This window comes from Coptis chinensis, chromosome 2 (genome assembly GCF_015680905.1).
Source record: "Coptis chinensis isolate HL-2020 chromosome 2, ASM1568090v1, whole genome shotgun sequence".
In the NCBI taxonomy this organism is placed as follows: domain Eukaryota; kingdom Viridiplantae; phylum Streptophyta; class Magnoliopsida; order Ranunculales; family Ranunculaceae; genus Coptis; species Coptis chinensis.
In genome coordinates, this window is record NC_141457.1 from 107401760 (window position 1) to 107427696 (window position 25937).

At 35.3% G+C, this 25937-nt stretch overlaps 2 protein-coding genes and 1 long non-coding RNA gene across 5 annotated transcripts; all 3 read left to right on the forward strand.

Moving 5' to 3' along the window:
- The first annotated feature begins 408 nt into the window (after positions 1-408).
- Positions 409-1653, forward strand: LOC147520231 (uncharacterized). Of its 2 annotated transcripts, XR_015214392.1 has the most exons (4): positions 409-627; positions 895-960; positions 1102-1186; positions 1540-1653. It is a non-coding gene; the product is annotated as an uncharacterized LOC147520231 (long non-coding RNA). The 2 variants fall into 2 exon arrangements; XR_015214391.1 differs by lacking the exon at positions 409-627 and having other exon boundaries at positions 639-960.
- Positions 1654-16470: 14817 nt separating this feature from the next.
- LOC147520232 (uncharacterized) lies at positions 16471-18884 on the forward strand. 2 transcript variants are annotated; one of them, XR_015212531.1, is made up of 3 exons: positions 16471-17692; positions 17776-18171; positions 18531-18884. XR_015212531.1 is itself a non-coding variant. In XM_086591764.1 (2 exons), the coding sequence occupies exons 1-2, from the start codon at positions 16614-16616 to the stop codon at positions 18092-18094; spliced, it is 1398 nt and encodes a 465-aa protein (XP_086447890.1). In that variant the 5' UTR covers positions 16471-16613; the 3' UTR covers positions 18095-18469. The 2 variants fall into 2 exon arrangements, 1 of the variants encoding a protein (XP_086447890.1); XM_086591764.1 differs by lacking the exon at positions 18531-18884 and having other exon boundaries at positions 17776-18469.
- An 894-nt stretch (positions 18885-19778) lies between these two features.
- On the forward strand, positions 19779-24716 carry LOC147520233 (putative alpha-amylase 2). The gene is given in 15 exon segments (XM_086591765.1): positions 19779-20095; positions 20185-20240; positions 20325-20358; positions 20524-20561; positions 20779-20821; positions 20824-20901; positions 20992-21218; positions 21339-21457; positions 21459-21482; positions 21572-21684; positions 22269-22357; positions 22522-22644; positions 23170-23205; positions 24185-24283; positions 24354-24716. Coding segments are annotated over 14 exon segments (1233 nt in total). The 5' UTR covers positions 19779-20095; positions 20185-20222; the 3' UTR covers positions 24546-24716.
- The last annotated feature ends 1221 nt before the right edge of the window (positions 24717-25937 follow it).

The following is a 25937-nucleotide window of genomic DNA, read 5'->3' on the forward strand; positions in this document are numbered from 1 at the left end:
ATTTTTTTGTATCGTGGTACCAAAAAAACAATGCCAATTTCACTTGCTAGGTATTTTTTTTTTTGTTGTTGTTGTTTTTTTTTTTTTTTTTTTTTGGGGTCTTATAGTTAGCCTTGGGTGAATCTTATCTGTGAATCCATTTATGATATGGAAACAGATGAAAATACCTAATTAATATAAGGGATTTATACAAACTCTTGCGCCTATGTTTATATGACATACTTGAAATGAAGGTGAGTAGGGGAGGTCAATTAATTAGATCAGTTTATGTAAAATTAGATTCACAATCTTCTTCCAATACTCGCATTATGGCTGCACTAAATTTCATTAGATTAAAAACTCTTGCGCCTATAGGAGAGAAATTGTGTTATGAAATTTCGTTAGGTTTCGATAACGTATTATAGGTACTGAACAAAAAAAAAATTAACTCAAGTGCAAGATCTGAATGAAAGAAAATAAGTCAGGGGGCCACAACGGAAACATTATACATCACTGGAAGGCATGACAATTTTGAACAGACCAGGGATGGTCTCGACAGGACAGAGTTTACATCTGATGGCAAGAGAATGAATATAGGTTCTCTACTGATGGCATGGCAGCCACAGCCAAAACGTCCTGCGAGTCAGCGTGAGATCTTGGTTCATAAATTTTTCATATTGTCATCTAATATTGTTTGAACCACTTCAGAATGATCCCACCAATAAAGTTATTGGTAATGATAGTCTTTGCCTATCTAATATTGTTTGAATCATTTTTGAATGATCCCAGCACTTCGGAATGATCCCACCAATAAAGTGATTGGTGATGATATCGTTTGCCTGGCCTACAAGATTTGAAGTCATCAGTCCGTTCTACTGCTCTGACCAATGGTTATGAACTGTCGTGGTTTTGTAGGATCCACTGGAAAGACCAAATGGCTACAACGCGACGAATGTTAAGGCTGAACGTTTGCAGTTATGGGTGATTACAGTTATCCTTTGGTCTCCCATCTTTCCAATTCCTCTCTCCAATAGATGGAAAACATCTCTTCTGATCAGTACTTTTCTTATCTATTATATTGTGTGCTTATTTTTTTTTATGTTGATTTTTTTATTTTTGCAGCCAAATGGCCGTTTTGAGACACAAACCAAGATCTGTCTTAGCATATCAAATTATCATCCTGACCATTGGCAGCCATCATGGAGCGGTAAGCTTCATACAATGTGCATTTAATTGTTTTCCATCATTTTAAAGATTAAATTGGAGAGACTATTAATAGTTGACTCTCTTGCCATTAAGTTTTAGGTTCTTCCTTTTAGATGTGAAGTTTTACGAACATGGTGTAATTGATAATTTTCTGTTTGTCTTTTCTGTTATGGTTATGTGTTAAACATAGACCTTTATAAAAGATAGATAACTGGAGTTGTTGTTCTGATTAATGTATATATGAAATACAAAGATGTTTGAGTTGGATAAAGAGTTCCAATTGAATGAGTATGTTATTGTCTTGCCAAAGTTTGACATGCTTTTCATATCCTGATCCACCACTTTTAATGGCAGTTCGAACAGCCTTCGTTGCATTGATTGCATTCATGCCCACAAATCCAAATGGTGCCTTGGGCTCACCGGATTACAAGCAAGAAGAAAGCGCCGTTTGGTAATTAAATCGCGTGGAAAAGCACCAAAATTTGGAAAGTCGAACGCCAAAGACTAATTGATGAGGTATGTTTAAATTCTATACTTGAATCCCCATAAACATCTTTTATAAGTTGTGACTGCGGTGCTTTTAACTTACTAGATCGCTTGCAGATTCACCCGATATTTGCCGAAAGCGAGTGCCCCAGTTCCTCAACTTGCGCACAAGAGTCATCCGATGAACACCCAACCAATGCAGAAGGTGAAGCACCTATTGCTCCTCCGGATGGTGATAACATAGCCACTCGACGAAAGCAGCCAAACCCCGGTTTGAAGACGGGATTGACGTTCGAGAGGTCCATGCCAATGCGCGGGTCCTTTGAGTGTCGATTTTCGTCTGATGAATGTATCAAGGCGTGTCAAAGAACGAGCATGGTGAACAGCCGCAAAGGCCAGAGGTCAGAGTTTCAAAATAGTCAGATGATCAGCTGTTCACATGGGCTGCGATAGGGCTCACAGTTGCAAGAAGACCTGGCATATAGTTCATTTGTTGTTGAGTAGATCATCAGGCATGTGTCTCACCGCTTGGAATCTCTTGCACTTCGTCTAACCAGCCACAGTTCAAAGGTAAGATCCCTTGATCGACCACCTAATTTAATTTATTAAGTTCCTTCACTTCAGTGCATTTCTTTTATTTCTCTACTTACATTGTTTCCCCTAAACTTTTCATGATTATTTTTCTAATTATTTGCTTATATTGTTGCGTCGAATAGGAATTTAGGCCACTCTTTGTTACATAAAAGTTGTGGATTCGGCATTAATTAATTAAAGAGCTTAATTGTGAAATTAAGGAACCCTTCGATTAAGTTCTCCAAAGCTTTAATCGTGAAAATGAACAAAAGAACCCTTCATTCTCCAAAGCTCACAAAACCCTTCGTTCTCCAAAGCTCGAAGTTCTCAACGAAGGGAAAAAAAAGCGATGATACAACGGTGGCTTTTGCAGGTCAACAAGTGATTTCTCTAGAAGGGCTTCATCAATAGTGGTATTTCTTTTTATTTTCAATTCCCGCACAATTGTTTATATCTTCGTACTTATTTTTCTCTCATCAATCAATTCCTCTAAATTAGCCATCTCCTAATCACTTGCAGAGACCATTATATCTTCATCAGTTCTCCTCCTCTCCAGTTGCAAGAAGGAAAACTACATCGGGTATGGTCTCTCTCATATTCTATCATTTTTACCCTTTTTTTTTTTTTTTGTTATTGTTTCTATGCAGTCAATTTATTCTATTGAGAAGATTGGAAACCAAACCTTGATCATACTGCTTTATGAAACTTTTTTTTTCTCCTCTCATCAATTTTGGGTTAACCTCATGTAGTTTTGACATTACAGATCAAATCAGAGTTTTTAATTAAAGTTAAGGTCTATTTGCATATGTAGTTTGATATTAGATATTTGCATTGGCTATTGTTTTAGGACACCGTACCACACCATGCAAAAAACAACTGTACCCTACTTTAACTAGACAACAAAAAGTATTATACTTTTTTTTTTTTCTCTATTCTTTTTCAAACCCCATCTTCTTAGATGTCCTTTTCATTTAATTTATGTGCTACTTAAGGGCTTTGGTCAATTTTTATTTCTTTCTTCCTTCGTTCTTATTTTTTTTCTCTTATCATTTTTTGGTTCCTTGGCGTTCATTCTTATTTTGTGACTCCTCATAGATGTATGCTGGATCGATTGGAAGCGTACACTGTCATAAAAGTCTAGGTGTCCCTTTAAGTGTGTTTTTTCTCCCTAGATTTGTTGTGTGTTCCGACAACTTTGTCTGTTAGCGTGTTTTACGGTTGTCATTACATTTTTCTGTTGAGTGCAGCGATATAGGGCACAAGATTCTTGAAATCGAGGTATACCGTAGACAGTGCAATTTTTTTCCCCTTACTTTGTTATTAGTTTTAACAAATCAATCCTTTTCATGTGACATTGATGCCATCAGAGATTCTTTTCTTCTTGGTTGGTGGTTACTACAAATCGGTTTCTTCTGCCCTTTTATTGTTGATGTTTGGTCCTTCGTCTGGTGACACCACGTTTTCTGTTTGTTTTACCATATTTCTAACTTTGTGGACAAATTCTTTTACATTACGTTTGATTCTATTAAAACTTTAGGGTAGCTATGGTTTCTTTCTCTTTACCTTTTAAGTCTAGGTGTCCCTTTGAGTGTGTTTTTTTTTCCTCCTAGATTTGTTGTGTGTTCGACAACTTTTGTCTGTTAGCGTGTTTTTACGGTTGTCATTACATTTTTCTGTTTACTACAGCGTTGAAGGGCACAAGATTCTTGAAATTGAGGTATACTGTAGACGGTGGAATTTTTTTTCCCTTGCTTTGTTATTAGTTTGAACAATTCAATCCTTTTCATGTGACATTGATGCCACAATGGATTCTTTTCTTCTTGGTTGGTGGTTACTACAAATCGGTTTCTTCTGCCTTTTTTTTTTTTGATGTTTGGTCCTTCGTATGGTGATACCACATTTTCCTGTTTGTTTTTTACCACATTTCTAACTTTGTGGACAAATTCTTTGTTAATGACATTTCGCGTAGTTGTTTTGGGACCTCCCCTTGGTATTTGGTAATGAAAGACAGTTTTTTAGCCTCTCGAATGTACTTATGATATTTCAAAAAAAAAAGGTCCATTTACAAATTATTAAAAAGGCTATCTAGAATAATTATTGCATACTGTTCTTTAACAGGTTTTTGGCGCAAGCAACACCCATAAGGATGTTGATATGCTTCCAACATTTATGCCATTGAAATGTAACAACCCAACATGTTGATTATTTTGTCATTTCTTAACGACCCTTTCAATTAGTCGGCTAAACACCGTTTCTGAGTGTGTAGTCCATACAAAATAGGCTACAAAGCTTAATAATTGGTAGATTTGTTTGGGTTTTGCTTGGTGGTATTTTCTAATTGAATTTCATCTAAATCTTCTCAAGATTTTCTTGGTAATTATACTAATATTGTATATACATTCCTGTTGAATTGAAATATTCTCCAACTACCCATGTCTACCACTTTGTTCTCTTTTAGCTTTTGATACCTTCCCCTCCTAAAAAAGAAAATTGTTAATCCATGTTGTTCCCTGGACTCTGTAATAAACTTAATTTCTTACTGCATAATTGTGTGTGTTAAGATTTAGACCAATTTGGTAAATTTTTTTGTTCAGTGATTGGTGATTGGTGATTACAGCATGAGTTGGATTAGATATTAATTACATATTTAATTGTGAAATTAAACTAAAAAACCCTTTGTTTCTCCAAACTTAGACCAGTTTTTTTCCGATTAGAAATTAAATGGGGTATTAATCGTGAAAAAGGAAACCTTTCGTTCTCTCTCTCCACCACCCCCACGGTTCCTCTTCCTCTCAAAATATCGGTTTTACTCCTTTTCCCTCTCAACTCACATATCCCAAAGGGTTCCTCTACAATCAAATTCTTTTTTTCTTCTCTCTTCTCTCTTACTTTTTTTAGGCTTGGCTCAAGGAGATCTGTCTAAACACCTGAAATCAAACCATTTTTCAAACTCGATGCATTTCCAATTGCATCATTTTCTCGCTTTAATGTATTGGATTCATGGTTTCCGTTTCAGTGCCATTTTGGAGTGGAACTTTTATATAACATGTAATTATTTCCATTATTTATTATTTTAAATTGTGTGATTAGTTCCATTTTAAATTTTATTTTCTATTTTGTTTTCTGAGTGTCTTTCCCTGATTGGTTTTACAATTTGATGTTAGTATTGCTTACTCAAATCATTGTTCTCGGGGATCTTTATCACAGGAAATATACCGACTACTTGGTATGCATGTTTCTTTCTCTTTTGTGGATATGTATGCTCTTTGTTCTGATCAAAATTATTTTTAATTGTTCAAGACTTTCAATAGTCATGTTTAAACCTTCATGATTATTGGTTTCAACTTATGGCATGATTGGTTATTAAATGGTTTGTGTTTCTTCTTTAGTTATTGTTATCTTCTGATGACGTATATTGTTTGTTTGCTTTGGGGTTTGAATTTGGTATCATAATGCTTGAATGTTACTATCGTTAGACATGGTTACTGTTTGTAAAGCAACAATGTGTTTAACGGGCTGTTTCCTGACTCGCGGCTGGGATTCGATTTCAGGGGTATAAATTGAGGGCCACGGTTCTGCCATGTGTATTAGGAATTAATTAAGTGTCTTAATAACCCTTTGTAGTGCAAACCCTTGGTTCTCACTTTCGCTATTAAGGGCAGTTATTCCTCCCCGGCGGTGGATTAGATATTAATTACCAGTCTTAACCATTATGGAAACCGAACAAAGAGAAATCTTTTGGTCTTCACAATCGACAAAGAGAAATAAACCCCCGTTCCCTTCAAAACCCTTAGTTCTCTCTCACCAATGAAGGGTTGCTCTCTTCTTTTCAATATTCCCTATGACCAAATAAGAAAAATAAAAATAAAATAAGATAGAATCATCGTATATTCGCATCCATCACTCCGTCGATTAGCAAGTTACTAATTTTGATATCATGTACGTTTCTTTTTTTTTTCCAATTCTCTCAGTCAATCAATTTTCAAGGTCAATTACAACTCTTTTATTCCATTTTCTAAATCAATTTTTTTTCTTCAATGAACCAGTTCTCATGATAAAACAAAGAGATTGAGAGGAAAAGGAAGGAAGAGTTGATGAGATAATTCCAGCCGCGAGTCAGGCAAGCGAGCTATTTTGTTAAGTTGATTTTGTCATTTGTTAACGACTCTTTTGATCAGTCGACCAAACACCATTTATGAGTGTGTAGTCCATACCAAATGGGCTACAAAGCTTAATAATTGGTAGATTTTTTTGGGGTTTTGCTTGGTGGTATTTTCTTATTGAAGTTCATCTAAATCTTTTCAGGAATTTCTTGGTAATTATACTAATATTGCATATACATTCCTGTTAAGTTGAAATATTCTCCAACTACCCATGTCGATAACTTTGTTCTCTTTTAGCTTATGATACCTTCCCCTCCTAAAAAAGAAATTCATAAATCCATGTTGTTTCCTAGACTCTGTAATAAACTTAATTTTTTATTGCATAATCGTGTGTATTAAGATTTATAACAATTTGTTAATTTTTTTTGTTTGGCTTTCAGTTATGTCATTGAGGTAGACTTTGATTACACTTGAGGTATTATACATTTCTGTAATCCCTTTAAAATTTATACACGCGCTTAACGGATTGTACCCTCATTTTAAGCAACTTAGGTGAATATGATTTCATTGCCAATTGCAAAACTTTGAATCACATCTCTTTCATTTGGGTCAACTGCGCCAAGGTAATATCCTTTTCCACGCAATTAACGCTCCAGTGCCTTTATCTTAACCTTGCACTTTGTTTATCTTAACCTTGCACTTTGTTTCTTCATCTCTGTTTTTAGACTGTAATAGTTTTACATTGTAGCTTTTTCATCTGTTTTTGTTTCTTTCATTTAGTTACATCCGATTGTGTAACTTCTTTAGTCAATCCCAAGTGGACCCACCAATCATTCCACTCTAATTCTAAAAGTAATCTAAGTTCTAAGTATTTAATTTTAGTTCTTTGTCCTCCCAACTGAGGAACCATTGTTTGTTTGTGTTTGGGTGTTTTCTCTATCTTTGTTTTCGTTTTAAGTTTTGCACTTGCTGTGTTTGTTGTTTTTATTACTATTCTTTTCCATTTGTATGGTATTTTATAATTCTTTCACCGGTGAATGGAGTTTGTATTGCAGGCTCTATAAGCAATAAGGAGGTGCTACAAGGGTACACCTTATTCGGGTATTTTATTTTATATTCATGTTGTGTTTTAAAATGGAGGTGCAAATACATAGAAAGGTTGCAATGCCTAGGAAAAACGTACACTTATAGCGGTATGGCAAAGCCACTCTTGACCAAATTACAATTGTGCACTGATTTTATGTTTATCAAATTAATATTATTGATGCCAAGACACCAATCTATGTATACTTGGCATGACTATTTATAAGCATTTCATTGCTATTTTAGTGAAGACTGTCTTACCTAAACGCATTACACACACAACGATTAAATGAAAGTTGTGTAGGTTAATAGGGATGTTTATTCCATTTTTGCATAGTAAAAATCATATATGGTCTTTAATAGGTTTTTTTTAGCGTATTGTTAGGTTTTTGTTATTCTTGCTTCTTGCTAAGGTTCATAAACATTGTATTGCATGGCAAATATTTTTTTTCCCTTTTTTTCATTTTAATTATTTATGGAAATGAGACATATTATAGGTTGTTCTTTGGGGCATACTGTATTGCTTAAAAATTCTTGCACTACTGTCAAACTTTACATGATTTGTAGATAAAAAATTACACACACAATGATTAGACGAAAGTTGTGTAGGTTAACAGGGATGTTTATTCCATTTTTGCATAGTAAGAATCATATATGGTCTTTAATAGGTTATTTTTTAGCATGTCGTTGGGTTTTTGTTTTTCTTGCTTCTTGCTAAGGTTCAGACACGTTGTATTGCATGGCAAATATTTTTTTCTCCGTTTTTTTTTTTTTTTTGTATAGTGTATTGCTTAAAAATTCTTGAACTGCCGTCAAACTTTACACGATTTGTAGATCAAACCACTTGACCAAGTCAATTTTATTTTGTTGCATTTGCTCCCGATCCTCGATAGCTATGTTGCTAGCAATATAGGCACAATTAATAAATTGATATATGTTACACCTTTGACTGCTACTTAGTGCATATATTGTTTTAATCTAACAGTCCTAAAATGATGCATTTATTGCGTATGTTTGGGAGTCGCCTGTTTTGATTTTGGTGGTCATTTGGTAATCGACCGGTATTTTGGTACTTTGGCATACTATTATCAAATATATTCATTGGATTGTTATACCTCTCCACATTGCCGTTGGCGATGGAGGTATTGGAATCAAACATTGGAAGTAGTGTTGGGGTTAGGGTTGGTACTATCGTTGCTACCTGAAAATCTGCTTCCTCTTTGAAATTGATTTATAGAGTCTGTGAGTTAGTGAGTGAGATCAAGTGTAATTTGTGCTCAGCGCAATCTATATTATGTGATTTTTTTTTTTTTTTTGGTAAGATTTGAATATATCTGTAGTCTGTGAAAAGTTGTCAAGCAATTGAATTGTTACATGCTACTATATTTTACCATCATACAGACTAACTGTTGGAACAATGGAGAGTATTTACACTTCTCCAGTACCAGCAACTAGCAACCACTGATGCTATTCACTGTTGGTGTTAGGGCCTTCTGCACAAATTCATCACTATACAATATTTAGCTGAATTTTACCGTTTAGACATAAATGAACATAACTTACAAGTACATAGAATTAAAGAATTACTTAGAAAATCACCGAGAGTTACTGATTAAGATGCAAAAAAGTAATTAAACTAAATAAGATAATGGTCTTTCACATACTGTTATAAAACATAGTACTTTGTGAAGAGTATAGAGTTCTCAGTGATGTTCAAGTATAAGCTAATTCAATTTTTTTAATTACTTCCAATAGTTAATTACTATCGTGTTCGGAGGAAGAGGTGTAGCTCTTAGATGTTGTTGTAAAGTTGAAGTCTATCCATCGTAAGTAAGTGTAGAAACCAAGAAAAAGTTTTTTTTTTATTCTTTGCCTAATTATTGTACTTTGAAATCAATTATGGTTAGGGGCTACCATATATAATTTCTTTGTTATTTGCTATTGTATCACCCACTAATCCTATGAAAGCTTGGTGTGTTTCTCTAATGTTACTCCCCCATTGAGTTTCCAATGTCTCAAATTTATAACCATTCATGTTTATTGGCTCCGCGTATTGAAAGCATGCAATCGTGTATAAAGTTTGGTTGTTATTGGTGGTCATTACTGGTGGTTCGTTTTGTAGTGTATGTTGACGGTTCCAGATTTAGCTTCCAATGAAGGGCAAGTAAGTCAAAAGGATTTGAGTTTCTGTTTTTTCCATTTAAATTGCAAATGTCGGTGTCTGGGAAGAAAGATGAATGTTCTTATTGTTTTTCTTTACAAGTAGTTGTTGGTAGCATTATGTGTTCACCGAACTAGAATGTCTAGATTAGAATACTCTATGCGACTTTTGGGTAAGCTCTTTGTTAGAATATTTAGATTTCAAACCAAAATAAATTTTTTATGTATAGCAACCAGTATGTCCAGCTATTAATTTCTCCTTTTTTTTTATAAAAAAAACTGTTTGATTAAAAAAAAAAAAAAAAAAAAAATAGTGGGTCTATTATAAGTGATGGTCAGTTGCTTTCTCCTTTATAAGGTTATACTTAGGTTTGCATTCTTAATCGTAGTTTAGGAAGCGACAAGCTGTTCAATGTCTTGGTTTCAAACTTATTATATTATATTTTTTTTACGTGTTGATTTTTTCAGTTTTTTTTTCGGAGCGAGGATTACTACATGGAGAAACATTCAATATTGTACCCATTTCTATATTGAATGGTTTGTTTCTCCCACCTTAGGTTTTCTACTAGCTGTACTTTAGTTCTCAAGCAGCCTTTTGGAGCACTGGATGTGCCTAAGTAACTAAAAAATATATTGTAGTGAGACCGCTGAATTTGGAAGTCTTAGTTTAGGTAATTGAGACAAGAAAATTGTGTAACGACAAGGGCTTAAGCAATCACCCAACTTTTATTTTCGTTCTGCTACACATTTTAATTTGTAATGGTTTCAAAATTTTCTTTTTGCTCATGTGATGTGAGTAAAGAGTTCATGTTGATAGGTACCCGAATTGTGAAGCAGCCTTGGATTTTCCCTGACAGATCAATTTGATCTAAACATATTGGAAGAGGTGTTGAGTCTCCTGTATATTCCAGATAAGGGTGCAAACTCTGGAATTGCTTGGCCACTCCATGCACTTTACGCAGGCCTCTTGGTTTTCCAAAGTCTTCGTGTTGTGCACTGATGATCATCTTCACCATAGGGAATTTATCATTTGCCCTAGGTCTACTGTCAATTCATTTGTTAAGTCGTTTACTTGGTATGACACATTGTGAGAGGTGTAGTTGTGTATGAAATAGGTTGATATCCATTAAGTATTTTTCTGAAAACCGGAGTTGATATTTGGTCGATTCATGTATAGCGAAATAAATTTTTGTGGGATTAATTTGCCACAATTTTTTGTCCAAGCAGAGCTATACAAAATGTGTTGCACGACGTAGACGCGTTTCTAAAACAATATCGATGAATATGACTAGAAAGATATCGAAGTCTACTATTTTACTTTTTCAGTTAAACCAATTATGAATGTATGCTTCCAAGAAGCTTTTAGGGAAGTCAGTTTAATAATGAGTCCAATTAGCATTGATGGATCTGCAAAATAGCGACAATAGACTCTGTTGCTTACTTACTTACTTACACATGACCTTTTAATAGGGTACTTGCAACTTCCTTAGAATTAGTTGAATTAAAGGTAGAATTTGACAATTTTTAAGGTTATTGAAGCTGCAGAAATATTTCTGTTTGTGTTAAAGTTATTGATTTACTGACAGGTGGTAATATTCTATGATGGCCTCATCAGCTGAGCATTGCACAATGGTCCTTAAGTAGATGGTTATGGTGTTGCCTTCTAATTTAGGATTTTGGATAGACAATAGGCATTGCTGGGAAGGAGAATACTAAGCATGGTCATTGATTTTATCACTATTTTGTCAAATGCATTAGTTGTATAAGTTGTATGGAGTTGGTGTACATTCACAAAATTTATTTTTTATATCTATTCGTTCCAAATCTTAATATTGTATTAGTAAACTGGAAACATTACTACTTGCAGAACCGATGAATCCTAAAGATTGTTGTGCCTATAATTCACAATCAAAACAGAATCTTCGTAGGCATTTCGTGTTTCACGTGTGATTTGAAAGCTAAGGATTGATTACAATTATTTAATAAAACGTTGGACAACCTTCAGAACCTCCAATCAATCTCGAGTTGCCTCCCTTGATAGCCAATGGAGCGTAAGCCCAATCAACCTTCAGAACCCAACTATTTAGAATTTTAATTGTGCTGCATTTCTCATAGTCTACATAGTTATTCGGCACGGACACTATTATTTTCATTGAGCTGCCTACTTATCAATTTTTATTTTTCGATTCTATAGGGGAATTTTCTATTCTTGGACACTTCTATTTTCATCGAGCTGCCCACTTATCAATTTTTTTCCCATCACAATAAATAATAAATGCATGTGGAATTTTAAATCACATTATCTGTGATATTTCTTTATGGAATCCGTGCCGAAGGCACGGGCATTAACTAGTAATAATACAAGTTAAATCTGTTTCGATAAGTTTCGCTAAATGCTTGTGTATATTCTAGAGAAAATTGAGTGAAGGGATTGAACAAAAACTTTTATAGGCGCAAATTATTGCGTTAATCCCTAAGTATGGCGGGTTGGGTCTTGTAATTGTTGCATTAATCACGTTAACAAAAAACGTGATTACATTTTATAGGCGCAATTGCCTATAAACGTAGCTATGATATAACAAAATGCAACATTTATAGTTTTACAACAAGTGTTATAAAAACCCTAAGTTTTTATAAAAGAATTTAACCATCATTTTATAAAAGTGCTATAAAATGCAACATTTTATAGTTTTACACACAAGTGTTAATCTAAAATCTATTTCCACTTAATTACTTTGTTTTAACACGACAATAATTAAAATGTGAACAATAACACTACCATCTCACGCAATACAGTATGTAGTCGATACAATTAATTGATGTATCTATTTCCATTCAAATGGCCTACTAATTTTTGATGCAAACCATAACCAACCAAGCCTAGTGCTTTAAACACATTATGTTCAAACATGGCACTATGGTCTATGGCAGTTTAATACTTGAAAGTTTCTAATTTCTCGCGGCAATTTTCAAAAATAGGAAAAAAAAATCAATACCGAAAAATCAAAAAGATGAACTATATGACTATACTTGAATCGTAATTATTTTGATTCACATATTTGTAGAAAGAAATAGTTCTTGATTAGATTTTGGGTTATGCTTATGTGATAGTTGGGTGAAAAATGTTTAACTATATGTTTTTTCAAAAGAACACTTGAAAGTTAGAGCTAGCCTGACGAAAAGGGGTCTAGTACATAGCCAGTGGCTCATTATGCAACTTAGAAGTGATTGTAATTAAGGACTATAACTTGTGTTCCAACAGAGGTTTGATTTATACATGTACAGTTAATGATCGCAATAGTTGGCAACCACTAATGAAACCATATATAACAAATCATGAAATTTACATGAAACTAACAAAATTATGAAAAGTCATTGAGGTGGATAAGAAGTAGGTACTTAAGTATGCATATAATAAAGCTCATCTCTTCAGCCCGAATTGATGCCGACGGCGCTTTGGTAGTTCCACAGTTCAAACACTTGAATTTCAGTCAAGCCCTTGACATTCCTAAACACTAAGAGTAAAACAAATTACAAATACAATTTCTAAGTTTTTCAAGTATGCAGATCAAATGACCTAAAAATGGTTACAATAATGCAATATTTCAAGTGAGAATTTATGCGAAGGTGGAGAAGTCGAATGATCAGAAATGTGCCACTCAAATAGTTCAAGCATGTAAAAAATGTGTGTCAATAAATCGCCAAATCTCGACATGTAAAGAATCTTAGTTGTAGTTCTTCCAATTGGTTCTACTTTAGCTAACCTCTTAACATAAAACTTAAAGAGATTGCAATATACAATTTACATAAGCAATCAAAAACTGAAAAAAACATAAAAATTAAAAGTAAAAAATCACAAATACCGATTTGTTATCCATCAAGTTTTGCTTCACACCTCTCACCAACATCGGGTAGCCATTTTATTTTCAGATGTACCTTAAAAAGAATAACAACCATGTCAAGGTCATCTTCATCTTACTCAAACATAAAGTACGTCAAAATAATATGCTTTCTAGTAGTGGTCATAAACATGTTTTTTAACGTCTTTATTAGGTAACCCATTGCTAGAGAGTTCGAGAGATTGAGAAGCTCCATCCATGCTCTCACAAAACTTTCAGTGGCTCCATCTCGCATAGAATCTATTCTTCGTATATGAATCTTACAGGTAGCCACCCTATCACTTGTTACCTAGAAAAGAAAGAAAACTGCGGATCATTTTGATGGGGGTAATAAAAAATTGTATGGTAGGGATGTAGTAGGCACACCAGTAATGTTTTCAACTTCATACACAAAATGAAATATTAGTTTAGCGATTATAGCACCTAACCTCACAAACCGCTACACATGCGTGATTACTTGAGAAGGAGTAGGACAGAGTAGAACAACCTGCACTCCAACTAATTTCTCACGGAGCTTTTCTTCTTTAATTTGATTGAGAAAGAAAAAGACAATATAATCAAATTAGGGAAAATTTGAAACATAAGCATATGAAACATACTATATTTATAATTGCTAGTAAGCTCTATTCATATATATTGACTGACATCAATAGCATAGGCAAAAAAAGGCCTAATCAAAACTAATGGAGCCATTATATAAGACAATTTCTCAAACTCAATATTAAAACTACCCTTGGAGATGTGGTATGTCAAGTAAAACTACCTGGTCGAGGTTGGTGTTGGACCTGTGAGGGAGATGAGCTTCCTAATTGAAGTCATGGACGACTGAAGAGAATTGTGACAAATACTTTGAACAAACACCATGCAAGAACAATTAGTAAAAAACGCAAGCAAATAAAATTCCTATGTAGTCCACGAAGAATTAAACTACCAGTTTTCCACAAATAAGGTTGTAGAATTCACCATTGACTGGAAAAAAAATAATTTAAGATGTGGCATGTTAGTTCGTAGCACCTCCTTACGTGACCGCTGAAGCACTTCCCATGAGATGTCTTTTGGTGATAACCCTGCATGTTTGTTTTCCATTGTACTATGCGCCATGCGTTATTAGGTAAAAAGAACATGCATTGAGCTCTTTTGATAAGACACGAGGACACACGACCATGAAACAAAGAAACGTATGTGGATAGACATTCAGAAAAGGACTTAATCCACAAAAGTTCTTCAAATGTGTATTTGAGGTTCTTATATATATAAAGTCACTCGATAGAGTATGAGTATATAAAATTTTAACAATAAAAACATAGTAGAAATATTAACGATAAACAAATCATTTATTAAAATGTAACAGATACTTACATGAAGTAAACCACGTTGACGATATACAGGAAGTAAACCTCATTGACAATATTGAGCACATGCCGGCAAATCTAAAAAACTCGGCGATTAGGCCTCTGCAACCATATGTATTATAGTGAAAGATCAGTTCGAGAAACAATTTAAACACAAAATGCCAATATGGGAAACCATTAAAAAGCTATTGCCACCCTTACAGATGAATGAAAATTTTGAACCCATTATGACTACTATGCAAAAAGTCATGATCAAAGAAGTAAGATTATTACTTCATTGATATGCAACAGAGAACAAATGGAATTAAATCTCACCAAACTTGTACCGATGTACCTTGATTGATATTGCTCCCTTCTTAATGAGTGGTTCTTGTCAATAAATTTTCCAGCAACAACAAATAATTTGTTGAATTCGTACCCACAGTTATCTGAGAAAAACAAAGTTAAAGACGGTGGAAAAATAAAAACTAATAGGGATAGATGATATATAGGTAGCTAAAACAATTTATACTACATTAACTAACTCTGAAAATAATGAGAGTCCGGGGAAGTGTGGCTTATTTTACAGAGAGAGAGAGTTTATTTTACAAAGAGTTTAATTGCCCTGGAACACATTTGAATCAGGTCATCAAAATTTAAAATTAAAAAGTAAAAAAAAAAATAATAATAACAAAAATCAATCATAACGACGATATACTCATATACAACGCAAGCTTGATAATGATATACAACCCCAACATCATTTTAATAAGGACTCGTACCTTAGTTCCGTTTCAGATTGTGAAAGGCCATTAGAATTTGGCAAACAACTTTGTCCTTAAATAAACTAACAAAGCTAGGTAATGTCATCTTATGCTTGAAACTGACAATCCAAGGGCAATGAAAATGCCTATATTCGAATTTGTTCAAAGTTTCAAAAAAATAAATGTTCAATGAATGAAAGGAGACGTTTGTGGGAAAAAAAACGAACAATCAAAAGAGAACCTACATGAGAGAATAGGAGTGGTCCATCATGGCAGTCGCAATCCATCTCAAGGATCATAAATTGTTGGGAGAGGATGAGAGAGACTGGAGTCAGAGATGTTGGGTTAAGTTGTTGAACAGCTGACTTTGTTTTAAGCGGCACTTGATGGTGGAGTTAATTCGCGGGTCTATTGGAAGTTCATAAGTTTGACATTTTGGTTTCTTCCTTTACGTTTTGTTTAGTCTAATAGAAACAAAGCCCAATCCAAAAGCCCACAACTGATTGGGGAGAGAAGGCGTTATAAAAGTTTTGTTAATTGTTATAATAGAAACAAAGTTTTAGCACATTAAGTTTGTATTAATTAAAATATTAATTAAATTAAATTAGGCATCCAAAGTGTATGAATTGAACACAAATTATGTGGTTCTAATGCTTAGGTTTAGCTCATTAAATTATTATTAATTGAAATATTGATTACAGTAGGCATCCAATGTACAATCAATTAGCATGCATTGAATTTGTATTACAAAACATTTAGTTCATTAAGTAATACCTTTAAATGGCATTGAAAAGGAGTTTCAAAATGCTCTAGATCGTACATCTTCCCCGATCTAACTCAGATCCCCATACGATCCCGACCACCCTTTGTCCTGCCATTGTGTTTTATTATAATAGATGTTGTGATGTGTCAAAGTTTCATCCTGATTTCACATAAATTCGGTATTTATCGAGACACGGCGTGATATGTCGAGATACTTTAAAGTTACTGAAAATATTTTAGCGACAAATTGCATTTTCTAGTAGAGGAATGTCTAGGGTTTTTGAGTTATTACCAAAACCAATGGACACCATTACCCCTCCTTCACCGCCAAAACAAGAACCCAAACTCGAACCCGAACCCAAAAAACTCAAAATGTCCACATCTGACGACGAAGAACAAACCATAACCATTACCAACCCAGATCAAAAGCCCAGATACAAACGGCGCAAGATAGCAATATTCTTGGCCTACTGCGGCGTAGGTTATCAAGGTATGCAAAAAAACCCTGGAGCTAAAACCATCGAAGGTGAACTGGAAGAAGCACTCTACTTATCCGGTGCAATACCCGAACACGACCGGGGCAAGCCCAAAAGATTCGATTGGGCTCGTTCAGCCCGAACCGATAAAGGTGTGAGTGCGGTTGGTCAGGTTGTTTCGGGTCGGTTTTATGTTGACCCACCTGGATTTATTGATAGGTTCAACTCAAATCTTCCTAATCAAATTCGGATATTTGGGTTCAATCGCGTTACTTCTTCGTTTAGTGCTAAGAAGTTTTGTGATAGAAGAAGGTATGTTTATTTGATTCCTGTTTTTGCACTTGATCGTAATGCACATCGTGATAGAGAGAGTGTTTTAGCTAGTTTGGGTTCTGATAATGAACTTGTCAAGTGTTTAGAGTGTTCGGAACGAGGTAGGAAAGTTTTAGGTGCAATGGGTAAACACTATAGTGGAGCAAAGATTGAAGTGGAGGTTAGAGAAGAAAAAGTGGAAATGGCATCAGTTGAATGTGGAAATGGGGATGAGAAGGGGGTTTTGGAAAATGGAAGTGGATTTAGTTATGGAGAAAAGGAGAAGGAGAGGTTTAATAGAATTTTGAGTCATTATGTGGGAACACATAATTTCCACAATTTCACTACTAGAATAAAAGCCGAAGATCCATCTGCAGTACGTTTTATTATATCGTTTAATGCAAATAGTGTTGTTACGGTTGACGGGATGGATTTTGTTAAGTGTGAGGTTGTGGGGCAGAGTTTTATGCTTCATCAGATTAGGAAGCTGGTCGGGCTTGCAGTTGCTATCATGAGGGATTGCGCACCAGAGTCTTTGATTGAAACAGCTCTGCAGAAGTAAGTACTTTTTGGTTATGTTTTTTGGAACTATGAATTTCCTATTGTTCGCAGTATGAATTTGTTGTTTCTGTGAAATTTAGGGATGTAAGGATTAATGTGCCCACAGCTCCTGAGGTTGGGCTTTACCTGGAGGAGTGTTTCTTTTCTTCATATAATCAGAAGTGGAAAGACACGCACGAAGAAATTTCAATGGAAGCCTATGTGGAACAAGCGGAAGACTTCAAAATGAAGCAAGTGTACTCTCATATCGCTTCCATGGAGCAGAAGGAGGGTTCTGTGGCTGTCTGGCTTCACTCCCTAAACCTTCGAAACTATCCTGATTTGCGTTTTGTGGAGGATAATGAAACTTGCACCATTGGAGAAAATGTTCAAGTTGAGAGCATTGGCGCCAAAGTATGATTGGCTCTGCTACATCATCTATGAGGAAATATCAATGTTCCAAAGTGGATGCCAATCAAGGGCTGGTCACTAACTGTGTACGTGCCTTACATTTACTTTTTGGATACTAATTATCCTCCACTGAGCATGCATCTGGACTCTGGAGTAGATTTTGTAGGAAAAACAAACATGGATCCAATTTGTTGCAATTAATAGTTACAATTACTGCCTTTTGTTAAGGATTTTTCTTTGGACTTGCTTGACTTTCTCAAATCATACTATGAATTGCTAAAAAGGTTCAAAATACTCTTCTTGACCCGTGGACATTCCGATGTTGGGAAGGATTCATACTTTGAGCATGCCTACATGAATATTGAATCTCACCACTTTATTTGAGCCTCTGTTTATGCTTACTGTTTTGTTATGCCACTAATCCATTTGTTTAATTTTGTGGCAGATCCTTAGTTGATTGGATATTTACATGTGACTGCATTTGTATTAGGCTTTTAGGAAAATAGTGGAATTGACTGAATTTGTGCTAGACTTCTCACCCCTCACTGCAATACAAGTGAAGGCGCAATTTTCGTTATGTACTAGTTCATAATTTATTGGTCAACATATACCTCAACATCCAATGCACTCGTGGTGAGCATCTTACCCACCTATTGCTTTTCAAAGAGCGCCTCGTAATCTCTAGTACTGAATGGAGTTTAGAACGTCTATTTGTTTTACTTATGTCTTTTTTATATATTGACCTCTTCACAAGTCTTCAAGGAAATCATCTGACAGGTTGTAAACATTGAATTGCTTATATTTTGAGCATGGATCAATGTCCCAGGGTGTTGCCAGCACCTTTAGATCCATTAATTCACCTGCTTGACCCAGTGACTGAGTAGACGAAACAGGAAGTTTTTATTTCAGTTTATTTTCTTTTCTGTTCGCAAAAAATTACAATATAAAATTGCATGGCGTATGAAGGTACAGGTGCAAATGAGATGGACTAGACACAATTATCATTTGCAGCAGCAAAACTATACAGTCCCGAGCCAGTTTTCCTTTCCCACATATTATATCAAATTAGCATCTCCTCTTGCAAACTGAGCTTACGGTCCTATACATGTATCACCAAATTTATTTGACCCTCAGCATGTACTCAGAAATGTGAGGATGTAGAGTTTAACATGGAAGTTTCAAGTTCGTGTAGTATAAATTGGAGATATCTGTAATTTATCTGTCTTATGGAGTAGGAGTGGTTTCAAGTAACCTCTCCTAAACTGGTTGTCATACAGAAAATCAGTTAATTTCAGATTTTAAGCAAATCAAGGATCATAAACTTTGAATTTCATTGAGAGTCGGGAAGATTAGGTATTTTTTAGGTTAGGAACTTAGATTGATCAAACTGAACTAATCAAGTGAGCGGAGCGAACGTTCTGGGCAGAAAGGAGAGGGATACGTAGACGAAAATGTACTTGGTTGGTTTCTTTCAGTCCTCATCTCTTCTCTTCTTCCCTCTCCCTCTTGGTCCTCTCCGCTCACACCCCACTGGCTTAGTAGTATACTAGTTATGGAGATGGGTGGCAAGTGGCAACAAATTCACGGTCTACAAAACAGGAGCAGAAAACTTACATGGGATGGAAAGCAGCCGAAAAAAAGAGAGGGAAGCCATCAAAGGGTCTAAAAGTGTCAAACTCAAAAGGTCATATTCATAAAATTTCAGAGCAAGACCACCAGAAGTAAAAACGAAGAATCGAATAGAAGAGAAAAAAAATAAGTAAATAAAGGCAAAAGAGTGATCCACTTCCGAAAGTTGATACCTTTTTCTTCAATCTCGAATCAAACCCAACTAAAGGTATCAAATCGAATGATCGTCAGAATTCGATGGGGCATTTGATGGATGGAAGAGCCGTGAATTAGATTCTAGTCAGTTGTTGTGGGCCCGGTCGAATATCCTTGTTTTCTTACAATATATATACATATAGAGGTCCAAGGTGGTTCTCTACTACCCCCAAGCATCATTTTCTGGTTCGCTTTTCTTCCCTTTCTGTGGACTGAAGTTGTCTATTATAGTGCATAGAATATGTAAACTGACATTTGTATTATGGTCGACGCAGGAGTTCTTTTTTATCTTACGGTTAACCTGTGATTTAACATGGGTGGTCTAAGTAATGTACGTATACCAATTCACGTCTCATTTTTTCTTTACATAATTTCCTCTTTCTTTATTATTATTATTTTTTTATTTCAATTGCAGGAACATCGTGAGGGTAGTCAGGAGAGAGATCAGAGTATGCTTTTCTTGTTTGTGGATTTTCATTTCAATTGTTTGTTATATAAATATTTTAGTCAAAAACTAATTATGTTCAGTGGGTTATTGTGCAACACCTTACAACATGTACTTTGGAGAAGGACATGTTCTGATACTCACACTATGCATTTGTAATCATATGCAGGTACAGTGCTACGGGAAGGAAAGGAAATACTTATCCAGGTACAATTGATTGGGAAAATATTTCTATCTGTACATAGGATTCCCCCAATATTAGTTTGTGGTTTTAGCATTTCAAACTTGTTATATATTATTAAAACGAGAATATTAGCAACGATCTGTATGCTTTAGAATCAATCGTTTACAATAAATCCATGCAATACCACGTTGTTTGTCTATACTACGTGCTTGTTATGCTCACTGGTTTGATGAAAACCAGGCTTTCAATTGGGAGTCGCATAAAAATGATTGGTGGCAAAACTTAGAAAGGTTCCTGATATTTCAAAATCTGGGTTTACATCAGTATGGATACCACCTGCAACAGATTCCTTCTCACCTGAAGGTCAGCTATCTTAGAAGTGGTTTGCCAATTCTGTTACTTTACGTATACACAGCTTGTGGTTTCATCTCCTTCTTTTGACCTCTCTTGAAGGTTACCTACCACAGAATCTTTATTCGCTAAACTCCGCTTATGGATCTGAGCACCTGTTAAAAACTTTACTGCAAAAGATGAAGCAGTACAATGTCAGAGCAATGGCTGACATCGTTATTAATCATCGTGTTGGAACTACCCAAGGGCATGGGGGAATATATAATCGTTATGATGGGGTGCCATTACCATGGGATGAACATGCTGTCACCTCTTGTTCTGGTGGACTGGTAAGAATTATTTATTCTGCTCTTCGTGTTCCCTCCTGAATTGCTTTAAGTACTGTTTTTAGATATTTCATCAACAAGTAGAGTTGTACATGTGTAAACCTGTTTGCATGACTGATCCAGGGAAACCAAAGCACTGGTGACAATTTCCACGGGATTCCCAACATAGATCATACCCAAACTTTTGTTCGGAAAGATATTATCCAGTGGCTATCCTGGTTCCATAATAATGTCGGATTCAGGATTTTCGTTCGACTTTGCAAAAGGGTCAGTAGATCATAATTGTTTTATAATCTTTGTGAAGTTGATTTTTCGTACTTATTAGCTCAATATACATTTCTTGATGTTCAACTTAGCTATCGCCAAAGTATGTCAAAGAATACATTGAGGGGGGCAAAGCCAATCTTTTCTGTTGGGGAGTACTGGGATTCATGCAATTACAGTGGTACCCGCTTGGAATACAACCAAGGTAAGTTACTTAAACCGTGTTTATTATGATATGATCAAACAACTATGAGTAGGTACAACTAGAATCCATTTTGAAATTAGTTGCAATATTTGGTGCTTTTATTGGTTGATATTTGATGAGTGGACATCAGACACTTTATGGCAAAGTGCTATCCATGTTTTCGTTCCATAGTATGGGGTTTGGGGGTTTGGAATCTGTCATTTCTTAATTGATTTATGATTTGGGTCTGAAAATTGGGTTGATGGATAAGTGAACATCTGTTTGGTACTTTATTTAACAAACCTATGTGTATTCAATATATGGAAGGGCTTGGTCCAATTATATCGACCTTCAAAGATGACTAGTAAACATTCACTGAATATGTTTGAGATATTGTTATTATTAACTCGTCTGTGTAAATATTTAATTAATAAACTTTAAGCACTTGCTTTTTACACCAACATTAGATTTATTTTGATTTTATTTTATTATTATTATTATTATTATTATTATTTATGTTCGAGGTTCTAGTTTTGGTCATCAGTACAACCTTACTTTTTCTATGTATAGGTGACTGCTTACTTTAAGAATCAAAACTTGTGCAGATAGTCACAGACAACGGATCATCAATTGGATTGATAACACAGGAGGCCTTTCCACTGCATTTGATTTCACAACCAAAGGAATACTTCAGGTATTATATTGGGCAGCTACCAATACTTTTACATGATCTGTTAAGTTTTCAATTTTTTATCTTAATCTTTTAAGCTTAAACTATCTTTATTTGTCTAGATGTTCTGGGTACTACAAGGATATGCTTGGCAAGTTATTAATGTGAAGATTTTTTTGTCCATACAGGAAGCTGTTAAAGGAGAACTGTGGCGGTTGTGCGACCCTCAAGGGAAACCACCAGGTTTAATGGGATGGTGGCCTTCAAGGGCTGTCACATTTATTGATAACCATGATACCGGGTCAACACAGGTACTTAAAATACACATGCACATGCACACACACAGAGTTTTGGCCCAGTGGAGATGGTTGAGCTATATTAGGAAACATTTTCCCTTGCCCCTGATGCACACGTATTACACATTTTGAATCTCTGGTCTTCCCATTTTTTCGGGTTCGACCTGTGAGTAAAAGAGTGTAAATTGGCTGAACTAAGGGTTATCTCAAGTGTCCAATCTTGCCTTATTTTTAAAGTCAGTAATAGAATAGATAAACCATTGAAGGAAAGAGCTGCAGATCAAATGGTTGCGAGATGTGACCCAATAAGTTCAGTGTGGTAGGATCTCCTTCTAAATCAATCAAATGTCTATGATCTCCCCATCTTAATACAATATTCGATACTTTTTACTTGATTATTCAGGAGCAGAATACTGTTCAATTGCTTCTTCTTCTTCTTTTTTGTTAAAAAATCTGGTTAGCAGTCATTGCTACAATCATCTTTCAGCTAGAAGTTAAAATTCTACTTCTGGTATCAGTGACATTCTGTAATTCTTGCAGGGTCATTGGCCTTTCCCCTCAAGTCATATTATGGAGGTACGTTAAATTTTTCTTTATACTAGTTCCTCTGTGACATAAAATTGCAGTATTCTCTTTTTGTAATCTCTATGCTCATCATGATTTCATGTTCAGTTTACTCCCATGGATTGAAGCTTATGTTTGACACCTTAGACCACCATCTTCCATAACTGATAGTGAGAGGAGACATTTGTTGGTGTGTGTGTCTGTTGTGTCACCTGTGTGTCGGTGGGTGGGGGGATTTTTTCAAGCTCATTATATAAAATGGCTACAAATCGTTAGTAAGGGGTGACTTTTGGTCTTGTTTGATTGTTCCCCAAGGTGTGGGCTTAACAAAGGTTGATTTGGGAAAGCACGTAGTGTATGCTAGGCATCAAACAGCACCACAACGGAAACATGGAATTAGCTGTCCACTTGGTCCGTTTTTTTAGGATATGTAACTTTTGAATCACAACTCATCTGTGGAGGTGGTGACTGTTCCTTTGGTTTGCTATAACATATGATCGTGTCCTATGTTACCATATCTATAACAGTGTAATAGTGATTATGTCGACTTTGGTTTTGATATTAGGATTTTTGCTTTAGTTGACTGAGGTGGTGCTTAGATAGAACTTAAATTTTGAGGATCTTTGAGCATAAAGAAAGAGAAATGCACAAGTTATTATCGGAAGTCAAGGATATTCTATTTGATTGGGCTTGTGCTAATCCATTGCTTAAGGGTATAAACTTTTTAGACTTTATGTGTAAATGGGATATGGGATTGTGAGATGAGTAGGTCTTTGTCTTTTGGGAAACTTGGGGTGATTATATGAAATCGAGTAGTTTCTTGCTACTTAGACTGGATAATATTGTAATTCTTATTTTAAAATCTATACATTTATATATAGTGAATTTTAACGATAAAAATAAAATAAAAGAAAGATAGAACTTCACTTTTTTTCCACCTAAAAGATTAAATCATCCAACTTTCCTGAAAGTTTGACCATGTATTCAACAGGGTTATGCATATATTCTGACGCATCCTGGAATACCAACAGTATTCTACGATCATTTTTACGATTGGGGTGAAACCATCCATGACCAGATTGTGAAGCTGGTATGTTGAGAATCTCCATTGAAACAGTGTTTGCGTTGAATTCCTCTTAACTTTATTGAATTCTTTGCAGATTGATATTCGGAGAAGTCACGGAATACACAGTAGGTCTTCAGTTAGAATTTTGGAGGCGCGTCCAAATCTCTACTCTGCGATCATTGGAGAGTGTGTATGCATGAAGATTGGGGTTGAGTCGTGGTGCCCAGCTGGTGGAGAGTGGATATTGGCAACTAGTGGTCGCAATTATGCAATTTGGCACAAGTAATGCTCCTTTCATCTACAATTATGATTTACATGTCTATGAATAATTTAGGCCTTCGTCGAGATTACTAAGGCATATATGTAAATAAAGAGGACGTTTGTCCGATTTCGCAGATCTTGAATGTTTTGAGATCTCCAGTATAAGTAAATAAATGTGTATGTTCTCCTGTTAAAATGCCATCTATGATATCACCCACACGGTCACACCAAAGTTCCTTTTTATTTTTATCCCTCTGTTGTGTTATTGAAATTTCAACTAGGATTGTTCAAGGGGACCTCAGTCTTGTGGGCGACTGTCCTGGTGTAATGTGGCCACTCCAGTCATTTGTCCTCCAAAATGGAATCACCGTTCACCAGTGAAACTGTTATTTGGTGTAGCCCATTGCGGGTAACAACCACATAATAGCGAACCAAACTGCGCTTAATGATCCAACAGTAATTTATGAACAAAATATTAATTTGAAAAAAAAAAAAATTGAGGCCCAAAAGTCTGCCTGCCATTCGACAGGGTCAAAGGAGTCTTCATTATGAATGCAACGTCCAAAACCTTTTTCTCTTTGCCTTTGTACGAAACTACGAATTACAAAAGATTAGCCCATTGCCAAAAGCATCTCTTTGACTTTAGTACGTGTCTTTTGATTTCTAATTCTTTACTCCTGAAAACACCAGCCAGTCTGATTTCTGTGAACCGATGGTTCAAAAGCCCAGATCATTAGATCTTCCATCAAGGAAGAGTGGATTTGCATGCTTGCATTCCAAAAGTCTCTTTTCAGAAAGCAGAAGAAGATTTAAGGGGGTTAAGCTATAAAGATAATGTGTGATTTTGTATACGTTACGAGAAAGTGAGAATTAGTAGTCATTATCGGAAAAAAAAACGAGAAAGTGAGAATCTGTAGTGGGTTGGAGCGTTAGACGTGACACAATGAAGGGAATGTCAAAAGCATCCTATGGAATAAAATCGTTTAGTATGAGAATATGAGATGGAAATGGGTATCTTAATCAAAGTGGTGTTTCATATATAGAAAAGTATTAGCTTGGTTGTCTCCATGCAAAAAACGACCTTAATCCCATAGATGCAAAAATCCATATCTTGTAAGAGTAGGACGTTCAATTGCACTACGGCAGGCAATTAAACTATACCAAGCTTGTTGGACCTCATGGTGACCTGATTAATGAATAATCACATGGAGAGAATGCTAGTTGCTTGTTGGACCTCATGGTGACCTGATTAATGAATAATCACATGGAGAGAATGCTAGTTGCTTGTTGGATTCAATAGCAGCCATCTCACGTATACATTAGCACTGAAACCTCAAGCTGACTTCAGCCAAAACTTGGTATTGGTATTTCGATAAACATAATTTTTCAGCAATCTCCTATGGTTAGAGTTTAGCAG